Source organism: Terrapene carolina, unplaced genomic scaffold (genome assembly GCF_002925995.2).
Source record: "Terrapene carolina triunguis isolate 2854851 unplaced genomic scaffold, T_m_triunguis-2.0 Scaffold62, whole genome shotgun sequence".
Lineage (NCBI taxonomy): Eukaryota > Metazoa > Chordata > Testudines > Emydidae > Terrapene > Terrapene triunguis.
This window is the reverse complement of record NW_020664413.1, coordinates 16,188,751-16,205,174: the sequence shown is the minus strand read 5'-3', so window position 1 is coordinate 16,205,174 and position 16,424 is coordinate 16,188,751. Positions and strand designations below refer to the sequence as shown.

Here is a 16,424-nt window from a genome sequence, read left to right as displayed (position 1 = left end):
TGCTCTAATAAATTTGTTAGTCTCTAAGGTGCCACAAGTACTCCTGTTCTTTTTGTGTTTCCTTTGTCTAAAAAAAAAATCAGTTATCTTCTCAAATAAGGAGATCTGGTTGGCCTGGCATGACCTATCTTTTGTAAAACCATGTTGTATTTTATACCAATTACCATTCGCCCTATGTCCTTAACGAATTTCTCTTTAACATTTTGTCCAAGACCTTGCTTACAATTTTTAACCTTTCTTAAAACTAGGAACTATATTAGCAATTCTCCAGTCATAGGGTATGACCCCTGAGTTTATAGATGCATTAAAAATCCTTGCTATTGGGCTTGCAATGTCATGTGCCAGTTCCTTTAATATTCTAGGATGTGAATATAGTGACTGTGTAGGAATGTGTTGCTCCCTAATCATAAGACTTGAAGAACGGCAAACTGTTCCCTCGGAATTGAGGCGGGAGTGACCTTGTTCTAGCGCCTATGTTTGGAAAACATATTGGCTAGCCTGATAGTACCTTTGCAGCTGGCTGTTCACGCGCTCTATAGATGAGTTTGCTATTTTGTATAATTGCACACTGCGTGTATCCTGCCTGCCTTCTGAATGGGCAAAGATGTAACCACTAAGAAGAGTTGTAAACAAAGTAAGGAGAGAAATAAAAACCCCAGGAAAAGTTTTCCTGGGAGGCTTTTGGCTTGAGGCTTTAGAAGCTACGTACCACAGACCTGGCGTTCTGTTTCCTTTCCTGCGTCGTCACCACTGCATGACTGCCCGCCATCAGCCCCCAGCCAGAGACCCTGGCGCACGTTTACCTTGAGTGTGCCAGGTTGCAGCCCCTTTTCCTTGACCGACTGCTGCGTTTTTGGCTGCACTTCTCCCCCCACCTTCCCATATATGCACACCCTATCCGTGGCCTCATAAAGTCGCAGGACCTCTTAGTCAACCTCCCCCTAGTGATGGCCAAAGTGGCCCTGTACAACACCAGGGAAAGGATGTTGGCTGAGGGGGTTCTCTGCGACTGTGGGGCCTATTTCCAATCCCCGCTCTGTTCACATATCTGGGCAGAGTTCCTCTGGGCGATGTCCACTGGCTCCCTTGACACCTTCGAAGAGCAGTGGGCGCTGTCCTGGGTTCTCTGCTTGGTGTCCCCTTCAGGTTCCCTTTTTTTGACCCTTTGACCTTCACATATATTCCGGTTATATTTTCTGTTGTCCCCGATAATATTTTGACTTCCTGGGCTCAGTGGATCCTCCCCATAGGCTGGGGGAGGGTCCTTTAGCCGTGGGCAGGCTTGCGCCCGCCAGTCTCCATGGCACCCAATAGGGTCAGCCCCCTTTTCTATTACCTCGAGGTGGGATCCAACATCGGCAACTCTACTAGTCACAACTACAGCAGTGCATCATGGAGGGAGAGAGGTGGCCTCTCAGGTGAATTGGTACCAGGCCATTTAGAATTTAGGTAAAAACTAACACCTTTAAATTTATCTGGGAAGGCCACAGGTAAGCAGGGCAGATCCCAGAGCACAGGGGCCACAGGTTTTGTATGGGATTGACCAGTTTGTAACTGGGCAGCTACCTTCTGTAGAAGTTCTGAACTGATTTAATATGTAGCCCTATATAGAGCACACAGCAATAGTCTGGGTGTTGAAGTAACAAAAGCATGTTTGAGAGTAGCAAGATCTGCATTTGTAAGGTGAGATACCTGAGAACATACTACAGGACAAAACAAGAGTAAATGAAATACCTGGACCAATACATGAAAATAAAAATCTGAAGCAGACACATTCAACATCACACAAAAAATTTAAACTATGCCTATAAATGATTTTTTAAAATCTAATTTCAATGCTTATGCCAAGTGACAACCTTGGGTAACTGAAGACCCATTCATTTGATCCTTCACTACTTTGCTGATACAGACAGTCAAGGTGTCGATTAGTTCCACAAAAAATATCACCACCTTTGACGTAAACACCTGTTCACTAGGAACTGGACTGTGCTTTAACAAAAGCATCAGGAACAGTCATCAAAGGTAACAGCATACAGTCACCATTAGCCTGATCTGCAACAGAAAATTGGTGATGAAAGGCTCTGTATCTTGTTGCCAATCCCAGGAACCAACCCAATCCTCTTGTCTATGGGGAAAATATCAAAACTCCATAATGTTTCTAAATGACGAACTATTACCATAAGGCACAGAATTGCCCCATTCATACTGCTCAATTTCTTCTTAAACTGGAAACAGTCTGCTTTTAATATCTTTCATGATTCATTTACTCTGTATTGTGTTTTCTGATTTCCCCTCCTTTCATTGTTAACTTTGATACCCATAGGAACTTCAGTCTATTAGTGTGGAATCTTAAAGGATATATTCTATTGTTCCGTAAATACAACAATACGTTAGTATTGTGTTATTTTCTGATAAAGGTGCAATAATACCTCTTTGAATGTTGTAACTATGAAAGATAAGACATCTCATTAGACAGGTACTGTTGGAACTGGGGGCTTAATTTTGAAAGTGAATGAGTACCTGGCTACTCCCACTGAAGTCAAAGAGAGGATCAGGTCCTGGGTGAACAGTGGTAATAAAAAGGAGTGTAGTTATATTGGTCTATATAAAGCATTCCTAACCTGTTATCTGCTTAGTTTGAGTTGCTTAGCAACTCAAAACAGAGAGACCGGTCTTTGAAACATGCTTAATATCCTAAATGTTTTAGTATCAGAGGGGTAGCCGTGTTAGTCTGAATCTGTAAAAAGTAACAGAGGGTCCTGTGGCACCTTTAAGACTAACAGAAGTATTGGGAGCATAAGCTTTCGTGGGTAAGAACCTCACTTCTTCAGATGCAAATGTTTTAGTGCACTTTATCAACAGAATGTAGTATAGGTTTTAGCAGCCTACAGTTCAACCTTGATAATCTAAAACATTATATGGACATGAGAATCATTCAGATAACCAGGATTTCAGATAAATATGGTACTTCATATAGTTGCTTTGGGGATTTCATAACATTTTCTTTTCATTAACTGAAGCAACATGGTATACACAAGTGGTTAGTCTAAATGCTTTACACATAAAATGTGACTGTCACTATGAGCAAAAATGATTTTGACAAAAATTGAAAAAAAAAGTAATTATTTCTCTGCAACAATAGCTACTCATTTAGTACTAAATGAATAAGTTATTATTAATGGCTGCCATTGACTCTCTCATTCAGTGGTTTAGTTCATTTTGTAACCATGAGAGCGAGCAATTTTACATTAAAAAAAAGGCTTTTAACTAATTTACAAGCTCATTTTGGTATCCCATAATTTAATTTTAAATTATGACTGGTTAACATTAATTTAGCTTTAATGCAGTCACCATGCTTTTAGAAAGACCTTGCTCTACCATTTGTCCTTTGGTCCCCATGCTTACTCACTTCATTTTACAAATATACAATTAAACAATAATTAGGGGGAGGGAGGAACTCCAGGTCAGAAAATAATTAAAGATCAAGAGTGGTACAAGAGATTTTAGTTAGAGATACACACTGCATCAACCAAAGAGGAATATTTATAGAACTAGACCTAACGCTTTGGAATATCCACACCAAAAACTAATTAAAGCAAAGAGAAGAGCTTTCTAGCTACAGGAAGATCTTCCCTGTAGGTCTTGCCACTTCCCCCCATTTACATTTAACAGTTTATCTGCCACTTGGCTCTCATCACTTTCCCTCTTTGGATCCCTCCAATTTCTCTCTCTCGCCCACCAAGTCAATATTTTAAAACTCATATCGAGACTCCACACAGCCCTGCCTACCATCCCAATCCCTCCCACCTTGCTCTCTTTGGGTATGTCTACACAGCAAAGAAAAACTTGTGGCTGGCCTGTGCCAGTGGACTCAGGCTTGCAGGACTCGGGCAGTGGGGCTGTTTTATTGCTGTGTAGGCTTCCAGTCCAAGCCCAGAAATCTATGCAGCAATGAAACAGCACCAGAGCCCGAGCCCAGCTCGGCTGGCATGGGCCTGATGAGGGTTTTTCTTTGCTGTGTAGACACACCCTTTGAGCCTTAAAGCTTCTTTGTTTCCATCTTCCACTCTTGTCTTCATGCTTTCTTCCTTAACATATCATATGGCCGGAACAACCTCCCTGTGCCACAGTATGGCACCCATCTTCATTTAAATTCCCCATAAATCCCTCATCTTCTGCAAGGCCCACGAATACTAACCAACATCAGCAGTACCAACTGCTACCAAAATTATTAGCCAATATTATTTATTTTAAGAGAATCCATATTTATGCTAAAGTGAACCACTTTTCCCAGCAACTCCTATACTACAATAAATTAAAAACTGTGTGTAAGCTTTTGTTACTGGCGCACAGAGATAAAGTCATATTTTGATGAGGTTTGTGAAAATAAGAAGAAACTGATATAATTGTTGCTAAAAACTCAGTACAAATGTCCAGTGATCTCGGATAGCGATGCAGGTTGCATGGGAGTAGAAATATTAGAGTAAGAATGACGCAAGCTGATTTTGGGGAGTTTGCGCTCATAGTAACACCCTAAAATACATATACTCTTCAGCATTCAGTTGTATTTCTGGAGCAGTCCATGCTATTGATCGATGAAGTGATAAAGTAGTTAACTCTTACCTTTCTGAATTGTGATAATTGATCTTTGACTAACACTCATGGGTTAATACATTTGGTTAACTGTGATTAATTGACACCTTATTGATAAAGCTCCAAACCTTAAAATAACCTCAGTTATGTTCTTAAACAGGTGTTCTAAGCTATTACCATCCTCTAGGGGTTCCAACAAATTTTTGTGTTATCTTTTTCTCTTTCACGCTGTAATTTCCTTAGTGTAGGGACTGTGTCTATTTTTTGCCTTGTACAATGCACCAGGCACCCTGCCAATGTTGAACAAATACATAAATAATAGTAATATTCTATCATTCTGGTAGCAGTAACAGCAACACTTTCCGGCAGTCAGAGCCAAACACAGTTAATTGAATTAATATGTATTGTTTGTATCACTGTAGTGCCTGGTAGATGCCAGGGCCCCATTGTGCTAGGCTCTGGGTCCCTGCCCTGAAGAGCCTACATATACCCATCACTCAGATATCACTTTGAATATCTATTGAATAATGAGCTAAATTTTTCTGTATTAATGAAAACTACTGTCAATCACAGATAACTCATCCAGGAGAATCAAACGCAGCATAGACATTTTAATCAACACAGCAACAGAGACAATGAAGTGTTTATTGGCAGTAAATCGGAAATAGCTATGTACTAGTTAATTTATTCTTTTGCACTTCCAGTTTTAAAAATACAATTACAGTGCATTGGGGCTATGCCGCAAAATAAAAAACAGAACAAACGAAAGCACTGCCTGTAAACCTCTCTCTCAGCCCACACCCACCTTAACAGCCCGAAGAAATGAGAAGGGGTGGGGGGGGTTGCTGGGCTTTGTAGTATGCCTGGAAGGTTAAATCTGGGCACTGGTGAACCAAGGGGATGAGCAAGTTCCAAAATTAAAGTCCCCTCACACAGCCCTGCCAGCAGCTCCCTCTTGCGTATATTGAGGGAGCTCCAGCTCAAGTCCTTCTGCTAATCTCAACCGTGACAGTATTTCATGGGGAGTGAGGCATCTCTCTCAGGTAACCAGGTCTCAAACTATTTAAGGATTTATAGTTAAAACCAACACACTGAATTCACCCAGAAGTTAAGACTAAATGTAATTACACCTGTGCCAAGCCTTTGAGGAGAAATGGTACCCATTCCCTGTCTCCACAAACAGTATCAGAATATTTATGTAGTATTCCATGATGCAAAGACTTTTAAAATATAGAAATAAAACCAAATGGGCTCTTAAAAGAAGCTACTTTTACATGAAAGATTGCTTTGCTTGTGATAGTAGTAGTATCAATACTTCTCACCTCTACGTGACCTTTCCTCTTAGGATCTCAGAGTTCTTTACAAACAGTGCAACACCCTTGCAACATACATAAGTACTATTTTATCCATTTGGAAGAGGGGTATATTGAGTCACAAACTTGAGTGAGTTACCCAAGGTCAGTGCCAAACCAGGAACAGAACCCAGTAGCCCTGACTAGAGCTGGATGAACACTGATTCTTCAGTTTGGTGGCAGTTCCAGAGGAGTTAAGGGGCAGAATTAGGTTTGGGTTGAACCAAATCTGAAAATTTTCAGAGTTTTTGGTGAATTGAAAAAGTTTCTATCATGTCTGTTCCAAAGTGAAGACCTGAACTTGAGTCTCCCACATCCCAGGTGAGAGCCCTAACCATTGGACTAAAGTTTATAAGGGGGAGCATCAGTAGCACTTCCCCTGTCTCTTTCCTCCTCTAGCTGTTTTACGAATGACTGAAAATATTCGTGGCAAAGTCACAAATAGTTTTGGTTTGACTGAAACTGCGTTTTTTTGCTGAATAAACTATTTGTCTGAAAAATTTTGCCCAAATCTAGTCCTGACACCCAGTACTCTTCACTAACTGCTAGACCACACCGATGTGGTTTCTTTTTGTCGTACACCACGCCATCATAGCAGTAGAATGGCTGCCAGAAGCCCTGAGACCTGATTTGCAGAGTTGGACCTTTGCACCCATGAGGGTCCATCCAAACTTTTAAAAAAAGTAATTCCAAGAACAAACAGTTTTAATATTAAGGCACTCTTTAAAATAGAAAGACCACACTTAAGAGAGGTTTATTTCATCAACATTGAAAGGTCATACCTGCTTTTCAATGAATGCATTCATCCTTTGTAGCATCCCCTCACATGTAAATTCATACGGCAAATAAGGTTCAATCTGTTGAAACAGTACAGTGTGTTTAGATTAGAATTTTTAAGGAATCGTTTTACTGCAAGCGTCCCTGTGATGTGTGTTATGTTAGCAGCCTGTGTACTGTTTAATACATTATAGCTTTTGTAGTAAACGTACTCATTAACAAATCACCGTTTTACACAGCCCACAGATTAAACTGATTTTTGCTTCCTCAAAGGCAATTCTAAAATTAATCAGTGTTTGTCTTTGAGGAGATGTTAAATGAGGGAAATTAAGAGTTTATTGAGCAGTGGCAGAGACTTTACTGGATCTCATAGCTGCCCGTTGTAATTCTGTTTAATTTCCAAATTGAAATAGTACAAAGGAAAATATGATGATTCTATAATTAGATGCTCTTTGAAAATGTTTTCAGATGTCTTGATTTTTTTATTCCTTACATTAAAAGCTCATAATGTAAATGCAGAAATATCTTCATAGCTTCCCTGTTATAGCTAATTAATGGGTTCAACTGAGCTAAGCATAGGGCAACTGATTTACTAAATGCACAAAAAACTTACAAAGACTCAATAACAAATCTGGTAACTTGGACTCTGTGACTCACATGCTAAAGCTCCAATCCTTTATGCTTATACGCATGCTTAGTTTTATTCATGTGAGCAAAGTTAAGCACATGTATAGGATCTAGTACTAAACTCTGATGCTCAGATACCACATATACATCACACAGTGATGGGTGTGGCATCAGACCTCAAAAGGACAGAACCTTCCAGACTGCAGCACTCAGTTCTATTAATGAAATTAACATTTTGAGGCACTCTGAACAGCAGTAGCTCAGACACCAAGTACTGATTATAAACAGAATAAATATTAACCTTTTGATTTAAAATTGCTTTCACTGCGTTCTCCACCTCAGAAGGATCATTGATGTTCACAGTCCAGACATGAGGCTTCCCAATGTAAACCTCAGCATAAGGATGTTGAGATGTCAACTGAAAAAGAAAATCAATATACTGGTAAAAAGCAAGGGTCAAGATCTCTGTCCTGGCCCCCTTCACTTGGTTTGGGTCTCAGGATAGAATACACATAGATAATGCAATAACAGAGCTGGAATATAAAGATAACTTAATTTCTCTTTTATCTCTGTTTTAGGTTTTCTATATTTTCCCCATTAAATCTTGTGGGTGAACTTGGTGCATATGAAATGCACTGGATTGATAAGTATGGGGACCAATGACCTCTAATTTATCCACACAACAGGTACTGCATAGGTAACAAGCAGTGGAGCTTCCCTATCTCGCTTTATGTACCAACCTCTCCCATTTTATCTCTATATTCTGTTCTTGCTCTCTGGGTGATTTCATCTACTTCTCTGAGATCAGCTAACACATCTGGATGAACTACTCCCAAATCTCCTTTTCTATCCAGAGCCTCCATCCTTTATCCATTCCTGCATCTCTCCCCATCTCAGGCATCTCTTGAAAATCTTTCCATCCCTTCAAGATGAAATGTCAGTATCTTTCCATCCAAACCCTCTCTTCTCCCTCTTTTTCTCTCACAAATGTGAGAAATGCACGATTATTACTGTGCACATTTGATTCTGATTTTCTATTCTCAGACTGCTAGCAAGGTTACCAATTAGTGCTTATTACAATATTAAGGAGACTATTGCCATGCAGATATACATCCTCGGGGAACTGGACTATCAAACTCATTTTATAACCCTCACATATAACCATTGTCCTTGGAAAGGGTAAAATATCTTCGCTTGGACCGACCCAGCTAGGTATTTTCTCCCCCAATTGGTGGTCCAGTCATTATCTTCATTCCTTTGAAACTGTGTACCTGATGCTGTTTTATCTGTGTCGTTGTTTTACCTTTCCTGCTTGGTTTTTGATAACCTGTTTACAGCCTCATTTGATTTAACCCCATGCATTCAGGCAGGCAGAAATACAAAATTGAACAGGGAAACATAGTCACACATAATATTCATATAAAAATAAAAACATTTTCCCCAGTTCATCACATCTACTAGCCTTGGGCAGTCTGAACCCATGACCTAGAGGTGAAAGGCTCTACATACTATTAATTGTTCCCCATGTCATCCAATCCTCCATGTTCAAAAGTTCTAAGCTCATACACAGATGGCACAATTAAGACTTTGATCACCCAGAACGAACCCTGACTCTCTCCTGAAAATGAGACTGAATGTCACCTCCAATGTGCATTTTAGAACCTAATTGACATCTTGCTCACTGCTTGCTAGAAAACAAAATAAATTAAAAAAATATCAGCCAGGTCAAACCTGAACAAATAAGTCACTTGGCATCAATTAGACTATGGCCAGAACTGACAGTTTGGCACGGAAAGAGATTGCAATGGCATCATGGTATCACAGAAGTTAAGAGATGTGCAAGAGTGCATACTGAAAGGAAGAACAGGTTAAAAATATACAAGAGAGAAGTGTGTCCTCACACTGGCCTGAAAAGGAATGCCTTTTAAATAACATAATACCCCAACATAAGAAAACTGCAAGCAAAGTATTTAAACAACTGCCTCTTCATGTATTACGAGATTTTCTCCCCTTTTGTGTTCAAGTACTTTCACTGAGCAAAACATTTTTTTTACATATACTTAAAAGTCATTCTTCTTAGATAAAGTAACTATTGTACTTGAACTCCTTGCTGAAGCAAATGCAAAGCAGCAAGGCAGTGCAAGCAAACAATTTTCACAAAACATTTACCTCCTGTTCTATATTTCTGGGCACAGGAAGCCAGCATTTTTTGGAGACCTATATTAACATTTTATGATATTGTAAAAGTGAACATTCACATTAAAATAAAGGTAAAATTTAAAGGTTACGTCAAAGTGGAAATAAGCCAAAATTGGATTGAAATAACATAGGCCAGATTTGGTCTATGAGCTTCACGGAGGCTGATGCCTTGCTTCTACAGAGGCCCAGTGAACTCAGTGGGGATGCACATAGAGCTCACTGGAGGACTGGTACCTTAGTAAGATTAAGAAGATTTTTGAGGAAGACCCACAGATTACATGATCTGTCTATATAAGCCGTATCCTAGTGCACCATGCTCCACCCCATCATCATCTTTTCAATTCCTCCTGAAAACCCAATCCCTCCACGAAATCTGCATATACAGCTAACCTCAGTATCATACTGTTACCACCACTGTTTAAAAGTGATATATATTTAAAAACTCAGGTTATCAAAATTTCCTGAATTTCCAGGGCATTCACATCTGAATTTTAGATTGTATAAGCTACTGGGGGCAGAGAATATGCCTTTATTAATAAGTTGTGTGGCAATGAACATAATAATATTGCTTAAGTGCTAACATTATTTGCATTACGTTTCAAAATGTGATTTTTTCCCCCCAAGTATGTAAATATAGTGATTAAACTTCACACAGCTTCAGGAGTTATACTGGAGATCATGGGTTCGTTATACACTTCAGACTGGCAGGCAGCACATTAAGCCAGGCCTGGTTTTGAAGCCTTGATATCAACAGCGAATCTCCTCAGGCTAGTAGTGTTCAAGCACAGTGGCAACCAGCAACGTTCCACTGTGTGCCAGCTCTTGTGAGGATGTGTTCAGTAGAAATTTTAAGAATACTGTCCTGATGCTGAAATAATGTGACTGGGCAGAGGTGAAGGTCGTAGTCATTCTTGGGGCCCTTCTGCTGCATAGAAATAGAGGCGGTCAGAAACCTAACATTTTTCCCCTGTAAGAGATTTTAAACAAAAAGCTTCCATTTGAATTTTTTTGGGTAGAAAAGTTTGTTTTCCCATTGGAAATTTTGAATCAACATGTTCATTTAATTTAAACATAAAAAGTTGTTTTGTGTCACTTTCTGGGTTTCAGAAAACAAAAAAGAAACGGCACTAAGTTGAAATGAAAACTTTTGTTTTGTGTTGATGTTTCTTTTCAAAATGTCTTTTCAGGTTTTTGAAACAAAAAAGTAGCAAAAATTTTACGCCAAAACAAAATGTCCATTCAACACAAATATTTTCCTCTCAAATTTTCCTACAAAAAACAACAACAAAAAATTCAGTTCAGACAAAACTATTTTTTGGTAGGAAAAATTTCCTCACAATTTTTTTTTTGACCAGCTCTACCTAAACTGAGAGAAAAAACACAGTAACTGTAGTGATATTTCTGCCAAGTAAATATTAAGGATTATCATCTTTAAAGTGCTTTACGAACATTAATTCTCAGCACTCCTGCGGGCTTTTTTTTCACTGTAGAGGTGAAAAAACTGAGATATACAATTACCACCACCTTCCCTAAATCCAAAGAGTCACAAAGGGGATTAGAATTTATATGTACCTGGCTCCCATTCCTTTTTTTTGATCACTCGATCAGGCACTACTGTCTCAAGAGTAGGTAAATGGAGTAAAAAGTAGAATCAGCATTCATAGTGATTGGCTACACTTGTGTTCTACACTAAGGCTTAAAAAAATTAAAATCACTAGTAATCTGAACATTATATAGAGTCCAATGCAATTCTTTTTGTTAATGCTGTAGCAGGCTGGCAGTGTTTGGCTAACAGGGCATGGCATTTCAAGTAGTGTTGATTCTGCCAGTAAAGGGTTAAGTGGGTTATGGTGATTTACTGGGAAGGTGACTGGTTATTGCTCTTGGACATAAGAGACCTAGAAGTGGCTTTCTGGAGTGAGATGATCCAAAAGGACCAAGCAGTCCTGAGCAGAAAAACCCTACAAGAAGCCAAACCTGGGAAGAAGGTTTTTTTTAAGCTCTTCTATTTTTTAATTGCCATTTTCTCTATTTTATTATTGTTTTCTTTGTTAATAAAGTCAAGCTGTATGAAAGGGGTGAATTTGGACTACTATATCGATTGTATTTGTAGAAAAGATTGAGAACAGTGCACAAAACCTTGCTCACAAACCCTTTGGCACAGGCAACCTATGTTATTTAATTAAAATGAGAAATGGTAGAAATGCATCACTCATCAACCAATTGGCATGAGTTCAATGTGCAGTTCATCTAGCTGAACCACCATCTGCGAGCAGACCAATGCTATCATGCAAGCTGTTCCCTATCTACATATTCCCTTTTAGATCAGCAAGATAATTCTACATTTGATTAACATACACAATACTTATTCAAAGACAATTCAAAGTTGCAAGCAATAGTGTGTGTTAACCAATGTCAGGCCAAGAAAAAAATGACTAGATAAATGCTAAATGTTTTCAGTATGTTATAGGCCTAACTTTACCCATACACAGATATGCTGCAATTATAACACGATGAACAATAATATTCAGTAAATCCTTGCATGGGAGGCTAGTTTGTTTGGTCTTCTCCTTTTCCCTTCAGGGTACAAAATATTCTGGATGCTTTGGAGACTTGTAGTTTGCTTTTCCTGTTCACTCCTCAAAAATCGGTTTGGTTCTCCAAGTGTCTTTACAATCAAATACACACAGTTCATTGCTAGTGTTACTATTAGGGCTAAACAGAATAGTATGTACAACATTCATATTTATTTGAACAAGGACGCACTTATTGCCCAGTGATGCTCATTTCCTTAAGAGAAGTCACAGGGATCTCAACTGAGGTTTCCCCTGGATAGAAAATCAGATCTTGAAGTGAAACTTGTATATATGGACTGTCAAAAATAATTAGAAGAATGTAGATATACATGGACACAGAGTTATAGCTTAGAAGTACTTGATGGGTTTCATTATTTTATTATCATAGTGCCTAGTTATAACATAATTGTGGTCTTACATAGGACTAATCATACCAATTCTGGCCACTGCTATGTTAAGGCAAAAGGACAAACTGCTCTGTCTGCAGTAAATTATGCACCTTAGTTTGACATTCTGTTTTTTATTGTAATATTACAAAGAAGGCAGTTATTTGCAATAAAATTTTTGTTGTTGTACAATCCTCAAAAAGAAAACCATTACAGTACAAACAGTATCAGCAACTTAGACGTATCACAGCCCCAATACTTTGCAATGTTAGAAACATCAGTGTTAGTAAAGCTTACCTCTCGGAGTGTTGGCTTGCCTTTGAAAAAGTCTGTATTTTTGCTGCTTTTCGGTGGGTTAAATTTTAGATTTAGAAAAGCACATCCATTAGCAATAGCCTCTAGGGGAGCAGGCCCTTCATATGGAAATCCAAGTCCAACAAACAACTGCAAAATAGAAAAGATACGTCACCTAGCATCCATTAATTTTGTTTCCCTTTAGAAGGCACTAAAAACTCAGTGTTAAGCTAAAATAAACAATGAGAAAGATTTTAAATGTACAAGCCTTCAAAATACGTCCACATAACAGTTTGAAAGGAATTGGGTAACATTTCTGACAGAACTTTTAAATAAAGTTTCATGCTAAATGTTGCTAAGGATTTGGCTATTCTCCCTCACTCTCTGCAAAACTAAGAGAGTAATGGAATGTCCTGGAAAACACGTCTAACAATAATCTTCCTGTAAGGGGCTGGAGAGAAAACTATGGCAATCCACTCTAAATTAAACAGAAGGTTTTTCATGAAACTGATGGAACAACAGTCCCTTTCAGTTATGTTTTGGGAAAAAAGACATTTGGTGGTTTGATTACAGTTCAAACAAAACTGCTAGAGCTCTCTGGTAGACCAGTAGGTACAGGTTTTACAACAGTTACATCACTGACTAGCTATGCCACTTTATTTTTTCCCCTGACTAACTTAGTAGTTTTGCCAATATAAACATACTCAGGCCAAACTGAACAAGCCGTCTGATAAAAAACAGTAGATGGCAGCAAACTTCAGTTAAAGACCCACTACTCAGCAACAGCACTGCAGTGACAAGCCAACAATTCAATTCCTCCATTCTAAACTGAAGGGGGAAAGGCATCAGTGCTTACTCTTACTGCCAGCATACAGTACATGTTATAATAAAGACAGTTATTGGGCAACAGGAAATCCAACTGAAAAACATTTAACATTTTGTCACAAAGAAGTCACACCCTTGTGCAACAGCTATTTAGAAGCACTCTCTTTCCCCGCCCTGACACCTGAGAAAATTGAATTAAATAATGTCTCTTTTTATTTTAATTTAAAATGAGTATACAATGGGTTGGTTTAAAAGCTCCGAGCTATGATAGCTACAGCTGCCACAAATCTCTAAACACCACCATTGAATAGATCCACGCATACACTAGTTTCAACTACTGCCTACTAGATCTAAGGCTCATGGCTATTAAAATTATGCATTCAAGACATGACATCTCTCTTTAGCAAACTAAGATATTCCCCATTAAAATTTTTACTTCAAGGGAAAATGAACTCTTGAATTAAAAAAATTCTAAGTGACTATAGTCAAAAGCCTATTTCGGGCTACATATAAAAACAGTTTAATTTAATTTGAAGCATAAATTTGTAATATCAGCCCTGTTGTAGATAGGCATTGCCGCATTAGGTCTTTAATCCGCTCTAGCCTCTGGCATTAGCAGTTTAACATTATGAGCTGACTGGCTCTAAAAAAGAAATCCGTAGAACAGCTTGAAATGTTAACGTCCCTCCCCAACTCTGAGAACACAATCTCTGTGCAATCATAGAATCACAGGGTTATGAAGGACTGCAAGGGTCATCTAGTCTAAACCCCCTGCCAAGATGCAGGATTTGTTACGTATAAACCATCCAAGGCAGATGGCTATCCAGCCTCCTTTTGAAAACCTCCAGTGAAGAATCTTCCACAACCTCCTGAAGCAGTCTCTTCCATTTTCCTGCTGTTTTTACAGTTAGGAAGTTTTTCCTGAGATTTAATCTAAATCTGCTATGCTGTAGTTTGAACCCATTGCCTCTTGTCATGGCCTCTGTGGAGATGGACAGGTGAAAGATGGGAGGCTCAGAAACAGATATTTCCTTCTCTGAAACCTTTGCCTTTTCTGATGTGGCTATGTCCTCTGGGAGGGAAGGAATTGGATGGGGCGGGATCTCTGGGCTGTCTGAGACTTGCAGAATTTTCTCTTGTATGTAGGAGCATAGATACCAAGAGAACACACAGTCGCTCTAGAATCCTTCAGTGTTCACGGAGACTCACCCATACTATCTGCAAACAACTTAGGTCCATCAAAAGGAAGGTCCTCAACTGTACTCTGAACTTCCTTTGGGAAACTGCAGAGCCAGAGCCAAGAGGCTCTTCTCATCACCACCGCTGTAGCGATCCAACTGGTGGCAGTATCAGCAGCATCGATGGAGGCTTGCAGGGTTGTCCTGGCAAATAGTTGGCCCTCCTCAACAATTGCCTGGAACTGCTCTCTGTGTTCCGCCGGCAGACGGTTGATGAACGAGGTTAACTTGTTATAATTGACATGATTGTATTTTGCCAAAGCCCCATAATTGGCAATTCTAAACTGTAGGGAGGCTGAGGAGTAAGACTTCCTCACTAGTAGGTCCAGGCATTTGTGGTCTTTGTCCTGAGTCCTGGGTTTAGTGTGGTGCTGCCTACCACTTTCATTCACCGCATCCACTACCAAGGAGTCAGGTGAGGGATGGGAAAATAACTCCAAATCCTTTGCTGGAACATAATACTTCTTGTCCACTCTTTTCCTCGTAGGCAGAATAGAATCTGGGGTGTGCCAGATTATCTTTGCTGGATCTAGAAGAGCCTCATTGACAGGTAAAGCTATGTGGACCAATGAGGGTGAGTGAAGGATGTCAAGCAGCTTATGATGAGACTCTGTAACCTCCTTGAGGGGAATCCGCAAGGAGTCTCTGTCCCTTTTGACCAGGTCCTGGAAGGATTTAAAATCAATCACCAGGGATCAGGAGATGAACAGGAGATGTTGGCCATAGGGTGGAGATTCCTTCACTGGTTCTAAGATTGTTCAAAGAATTCCTCTGGAGGATCAAATCTACTAGAGGAAATAGGTGATGCCGGTTGCTCCTCTCTATGATGGGTACTAGATGCTCTGGGGAGGGCAGGGAGCATGTGGCTCTGTGGGCTACTCCTCTCTGCAGGCACTGCCCCTGCAGCTCTCCCAACCAATGGTGCTTGCAGGCAGAAGCAGCATGCAGAGGGAGACTCCTGTCCCCACACCCCTGGTACCACGCTGGCTGCTTCCGGGAGCAGCATGGGGCCTGGGTAGACAGGAAGTCTGCCTTAGCGGCAGCCACACTGCACCGCCGGAGATCGCTATCGACTGGGAGATCCTCTAGGATTGACCGGTTGGTGACCATTGTATTAGCCCATTACTGTAAATACCATAATAATTTAGAAAAACTCAGGCATGCAGACTTTGCAAATAACGGCAAAAATGAAATCAAAAATAGATTTTTACTTTGTTAATACAGTTAATGTTTTGTATTTATTGAGCTAGACGAAGATGAATATTTAAAAATGTATTTGGTATATACCAGATCACAACCCAAATGTTACAGTTCCAAAGCTTTGGGTCTTTCTCATTAATATCCTTTGCTTACCTAGAAAGTTTAATCTATTCTCTGGCACTGATAGGTTAATCACCATTTGTGTGTGCATCAATACTGAACTATTTTATAATACATTCTATTCTGAACTGCAGAAAGAGAGATGGCCCAGAGCTGAGAGGCACACAACAATGGAGTGTTACTCAGATACATTTTTCTCACACACATGAAAAGCTCACTGGATAAGCACAATCCTCT

At 39.6% G+C, this 16,424-nt stretch overlaps 1 protein-coding gene across 1 annotated transcript in view; it reads right to left on the bottom strand.

Moving 5' to 3' along the window:
* The window catches only part of MGAT5 (alpha-1,6-mannosylglycoprotein 6-beta-N-acetylglucosaminyltransferase), a 240,800-nt gene that overhangs the window by 9,263 nt on the left and 215,113 nt on the right, over positions 1–16,424 (bottom strand). Inside the window, exons 15-17 of the mRNA XM_026647424.2 lie at positions 12,808–12,954; positions 7,651–7,767; positions 6,728–6,802 (exon numbers count right to left, since the gene is read on the bottom strand). Of these exons, the coding sequence (XP_026503209.1) occupies positions 6,728–6,802; positions 7,651–7,767; positions 12,808–12,954 (339 nt within the window). The remainder of the gene's footprint in view (positions 1–6,727; positions 6,803–7,650; positions 7,768–12,807; positions 12,955–16,424) is intronic.